The 6,413-nt window shown below is 44.3% G+C and overlaps 1 protein-coding gene across 1 annotated transcript; it reads left to right on the forward strand.

The window, feature by feature from the left end:
* Positions 1-5,693, forward strand: LOC132300423 (extensin-2-like). The gene is made up of 3 exons (XM_059797474.1): positions 1-1,923; positions 2,980-5,177; positions 5,291-5,693. The coding sequence occupies exons 1-2, from the start codon at positions 432-434 to the stop codon at positions 5,139-5,141; spliced, it is 3,654 nt and encodes a 1,217-aa protein (XP_059653457.1). The 5' UTR covers positions 1-431; the 3' UTR covers positions 5,142-5,177; positions 5,291-5,693.
* Positions 5,694-6,413: the final 720 nt, after the last annotated feature.

Raw genomic sequence — 6,413 nt, forward strand, 5'->3', positions numbered from 1 at the left:
GAAGAGCAAGAGGAGTGGAATTATTAAAAATAATCTTCTTGCATATAGTATTAGAAAACAAGTACGCCATGTTAGATTATACGTATGTAGCATGTGAATTATGTGTACTAGTTGAATAAAAATGGAGAGAAAAAAAAAAAAAAATTTAGTCATGACCCAAACAAAGTCTTAGATAAATTATAAATCCAGCCGGAGAGAGTTCATTAGTGGGATTAATCAAATAGTGAACCAATAGAATTGGTCACTATTGACAGCTCTTCTCCAACGACTAGTTTCACTATAAATATTTGTGGACATTGAATACCATTGTCATCATCTCAACCAAACCTCTCTACGACTACTAGCTCTTTTAAACTAGCTAGTTCTCTCAAAGCCAAAGAGAGATTGGATTCAGATCCATTGGCCGGAGCTGGTGAATTTTCCAGCAAGAGATGGCGTTCCACGGCGGCGACCCCTTTTGGGGTCGTCTATGGCCACAATTGTTAGTGGCATTGGCCATTGTGGTTGTTTCAAATAATTTAGTCTCGGCGGACCCTTATTTGTACTCCTCTCCTCCACCACCTTATGAGTACAAGTCACCGCCGCCTCCTTCGCCTTCTCCACCACCACCTTATGAGTACAAGTCACCGCCGCCTCCTACTCATTCTCCACCACCGCCATATGAGTACAAGTCTCCACCGCCACCTTCTCCTTCTCCGCCGCCGCCATATGTGTACAAGTCACCTCCACCACCTTCTCATTCTCCACCACCACCGTATGAGTACAAGTCACCGCCACCGCCTTCTCCTTCTCCACCACCACCATATGAGTACAAGTCACCTCCACCACCTTCTCATTCTCCACCACCACCATATGAGTACAAGTCACCTCCACCACCTTCTGATCCTTCTCCACCACCAGCATATGAGTACAAGTCACCTCCACCACCTTCTCATTCTCCACCACCACCATATGAGTACAAGTCACCTCCACCACCTTCTCCTTCTCCACCACCACCATATGAGTACAAGTCACCTCCACCACCTTCTCATTCTCCACCACCACCATATGAGTACAAGTCGCCACCACCACCCTCCAAATCCCCACCACCATATGAGTACAAGTCGCCACCACCACCCTCCAAATCCCCACCACCACCTTACTACTACAAGTCCCCACCACCACCTTCACCATCACCTCCACCACCTTACTACTATAAGTCTCCACCACCACCCTCCAAATCCCCACCACCACCTTACTACTACAAGTCCCCACCACCACCTTCACCATCACCTCCACCACCTTACTACTACAAGTCTCCACCACCACCCTCCAAATCCCCACCACCACCTTACTACTATAAGTCCCCACCACCACCCTCACCATCACCACCACCACCTTACTACTACAAGTCTCCCCCACCACCATCACCCTCTCCTCCACCACCATACTACTACAAGTCCCCACCACCACCCACCAAATCACCACCACCACCTTACTACTACAAATCTCCCCCACCCCCTTCACCATCACCTCCACCTCCTTACTACTACAAGTCCCCACCACCACCATCTCCTTCACCTCCACCACCTTACTACTACAAGTCACCACCACCACCATCGCCATCACCTCCACATCCCTACTATTACAAGTCTCCACCACCACCAGCTAAATCCCCACCGCTGCCACCACCTTACTACTACAAATCTCCACCACCACCATCCAAGTCCCCTCCCCCTCCATACTATTACACTTCTCCACCACCACCTTACAAGTCTCCTCCAACTCCATACTACTATACTTCTCCACCACCACCTGTCCCTCACCCTCACCCTCACCCCCACCACCACCCACTGGTTGTCAAGGTGGTCGGAAAAGTGTACTGCTACAGATGCTATGACTGGACATACCCAGAAAAATCTCATGACAAGAAACACCTCAAAGGTACAATTTTTTCCCCTTAATTAAACATGACCTTATTTTACAGTCTGTTATGTCTATATATGTTCTATAGATATTCTTCTTCTTTATTGCAGTATATCCTTAGTATTGATTAAATGTGTGTGCATGTTTGTGTTTTTTAACTTCTTGTAATTGGGATTAGCTATTAATTTATTGTTTAAAATATCTCATGGGGAGATGTAATTTTAATTTTGAAAATGATGGGTGGTAGATCAAATCACTATTAGGAATGTACTTAATCTTGAATATATATATATAGTAGTGTGTGTGTGTGTGTATATATATATATATATATATGTTTGTGTGTGTGTTGCAAATGATGTGTTCTCAATTTTACAAATTATATTTATAATGGCTAAACAATTATTATTCACTGATTAGTACAGTTTTCATTAATTAAGTATACAGTAAATCTTTGGATTTTTATTAATTTGATTATTTTTCATTTAATTAACTTATATGAGATCTCAGAAATGTCAGAACACTGCCTTTGATGTTAGTTTTTGGTTTCAGGGACCATGTTACCCTTGCTGGCATACAATTTCCAGATACTATAATGATGAAAACATACATACATACATACATACATATATATATATATATATATATATAGTCAGTGACTATATACTCAGTCAAAAATCAAAATTGTCACAATAACATTTGTTCTACATAGGATGTTCTCATTGTCAAAACTAAAAGAACAGCTATTAAAGTAGCTTTTACAACTGTGGAGAGTTACATTACTTTAACAGTGATCATATAGGGGATTGCATGTGTGTGTGTGTGTATCTATATATATATATATAGAGAGAGAGAGAGAGATGCCTTCCGACAAGAAAGGGAGCAGTTTAGACTAGATTTTTTAATTTAACATATGTTGATCATGTGTGAGAACTGAGAACTGCTCAAGAAAAATTACAAAGATAAAGTTAGTTATGGAGTTGGTAAGAGCTTTATATATGTTTTAGTTGACTTTTTTTGAGTGGTGGTGCTAACATGTTTCGCGGTGTATTTTACTATTCTATGTACATGGATCAGGTGCTGTTGTTGAGGTGATATGCGAGGCAGGTGAGAAAAAAATTATGGCCTATGGTAAGACCAAGATCAATGGTAAATTCAGTATCACCGTTGAAGGGTTTGACTATGTCAAATATGGAGCCAAGGCTTGCAAGGCTCATCTCCACATGGCGCCAAAGGGTTCACCATGCAACATACCAACTAACCTCCATTGGGGCATGAAGGGTGCTAAGGTCACAGTCAAGTCAAAGGACAAGTATGAAGTTGTGCTCAAGGCCAAGCCATTTGCCTATGCTCCCAAGACTCCTTACAAGGAGTGTGAGAAGCCTAAGGCCAAGCCTACCCCTACTCCTTACATCTACAAATCTCCACCACCACCACCACCTACCTACATCTACAAGTCTCCGCCTCCACCACCGGCTACTTATGTATACAAATCACCACCACCACCTACTTACTACTACAAGTCCCCACCACCACCTTCGCCAGTAGTACACCCACCTTACTACTACAAGTCCCCACCTCCACCTTCTCCATCCCCTCCCCCGCCTTATTATTATAAGTCTCCACCTCCATCGTCTCCATCCCCTCCCCCGCCTTATTACTATAAGTCCCCACCACCACCTTCGCCAATAGTGCACCCACCATACTACTACAAGTCCCCACCTCCACCTTCTCCATCCCCTCCCCCGCCTTATTACTATAAGTCTCCACCTCCACCGTCTCTATCCCCTCCCCCGCCTTATTACTATAAGTCCCCACCACCACCTTCGCCAATAGTACACCCACCATACTACTACAAGTCCCCACCTCCACCTTCTCCATCCCCTCCCCCACCTTATTACTACAAGTCTCCACCTCCGCCTTCTCTATCTCCACCTCCCCCGTACTATTACAAGTCACCCCCACCACCATCGCCATCTCCCCATCACGATCCTTACTATTACAAATCACCTCCACCACCATCACCCCCACCGCCACCACCCTACTATTACAAATCACCCCCACCACCTTCGCCATCTCCTCCACCAACATACTATTACAAGTCTCCACCACCACCATCACCCTCTCCACCACCACCATACTACTACAAATCTCCTCCCCCACCATCGCCATCTCATCCTCCGCCATACTACTACAAGTCCCCACCACCACCATCGCCGTCTCCTCCCCATCCCTATTATTACAAGTCCCCACCACCACCCTCACCATCACCTCCACCACCTTATTATTACAAGTCCCCACCACCACCCTCACCATCTCCTCCACCACCTTACTATTACAAGTCTCCACCACCACCCTCACCATCTCCCCCACCACCTTACCACTACAAGTCTCCACCACCACCCTCCAAATCACCTCCACCACCATACTACTACAAGTCCCCACCACCACCCTCACCATCACCTCCACCACCATACTACTACAAATCCCCTCCCCCACCATCACCATCACCCCCACCTCCTTACTATTACAAATCACCCCCACCACCATCAACATCTCCTCCTCACGATCCCTACTACTACAAATCCCCTCCACCACCATCACCATCACCTCCACCACCCTACTATTACAAATCCCCCCCACCACCATCGCCATCTCCTCCACCACCATACTACTACAAGTCTCCCCCACCACCATCACCCTCTTCTCCACCACCTTATTACTACAAATCACCTCCCCCACCATCACCATCACCTCCACCACCATACTACTACAAGTCCCCACCACCACCATCACCGTCTCCTTCTCCCACATACTACTACAAGTCCCCACCACCACCCAAGTCGTCTCCTCCACCTCCTTACTACTACAAGTCTCCTCCTCCGCCATCTCCATCTCCCCCACCTCCCTACTACTACCACTCCCCACCCCCACCATCCCCATCACCACCTCCTCCCTACCTTTACAAGTCTCCACCACCACCGTCGTCATCTCCTCCACCTCCCTACCACTACACATCTCCACCACCACCATCACCGTCTCCTCCTCCACCTTATGTCTACAAATCCCCACCACCACCATCTCCCTCACCACCTCCTCCCTATGTCTACAAGTCCCCACCTCCCCCTTCACCATCTCCTCCTCCCCCATACCTCTACAAATCACCACCCCCACCCCTGAAATCACCTCCACCCCCGGCCTACATCTACGCTTCTCCACCACCGCCAACTCCCTACTAAGCTCCAAAAGCTTAGCCATTCACCAGCTCCAGTCATGTAAGTAATTCATATTACAAATTTATGCAATTTATAGCAAGTATGTATATATATGATCGAGACATGGGTCAATTCAATTGTAATCTCATTAAGTTTCTTATGTTCATTTGCAGCTTTTACTTTCAAAAACAGAATAAAGGAAGGGTCCATGAAAAGTGTATTCAGAAATCAAGCCTCCAACATCCCTAGTCAATTCAATAAGGTCATGAACATTGCATTTGAAAGCTTCAATCTTTGCATTTGGGACCAGTTTACTTCTACCTCTCTGGTGGCCACCCTACACATTTTGCTGGTTCTATCTTTAAGTGGGAATGGCAAAGGCTTAGGGCTTGGAAGTGGGTGAAACTATCCGCTGGTTGTCTTTTTTTCCTTTAGGGTTGTCTATTATATAATTTATTGTATAGAGGATTATATGGTCTTGTATGATTGATCATCTATTTATTATGAGTTATTTATTTGTACCTTGTGCTAAATTGTTTCTAATAATGGTAGACATTCCTGTCACAAATTTTTTTCCCTCTCCACCCAAGAAATTATTTCATGGTCCGTAATCATTGGTCCCAATCAGTAACTAGTTGAGATGAAAGCAAATCTTTGAAAAGTTGACACCTTTACTTACGCGTTGACTAGATCGGCCCGAGACCAGTACCATGTAACCATGCATTTATCAGAAGTAACAGCGCAATCTCTCTCTCTCTCTCTCTCTCTCTGTCTATCCCTGCCCGCATGCTGCATGTGTGTGAATTTTTTTTGCGTGATCATAGACTTGTATTCATAATATGTGCTGTAGCGAGTCAGTGACTAATGAGCTTTTTGGTTTGTGCATGCTCTGTCCTTTCTGTTATAAGTCCACATTGAGCACTTGAATTCAAGTTAATTGTAATTGGACAGCATGTATGTGACCAAATATGGTTAAAGACAATACATGAAATTCGTAGAACCTATATGATTGTACAGAAATTAAGAAAGTTCGGTGAAATTTTGAGTTTGACCTTGGATCATGGTTATTGATCGAAATTACTTACATTTGGACTGCCATTCAAAAATACCATTCTATGTGGATAACTCAATAATAGTACAAAACTTATAATCTTAAATTTTAGGGATCTTAAAAAGATAATAAGTTTTGTTCTATTATTGAGTTATTCATATATATACTTTTTGGATATATAGATTTATACTAGGATTGATTTAGGTTATAACTCCTCTCTCTTTCTATTGTCTGTCATTTAGAAG

The sequence above is a fragment of the Cornus florida genome, unplaced genomic scaffold (genome assembly GCF_030987335.1).
Source record: "Cornus florida cultivar Cherokee Brave unplaced genomic scaffold, ASM3098733v1 CherokeeBrave_3.0.0_Hap2_Chr01, whole genome shotgun sequence".
NCBI lineage: Eukaryota > Viridiplantae > Streptophyta > Magnoliopsida > Cornales > Cornaceae > Cornus > Cornus florida.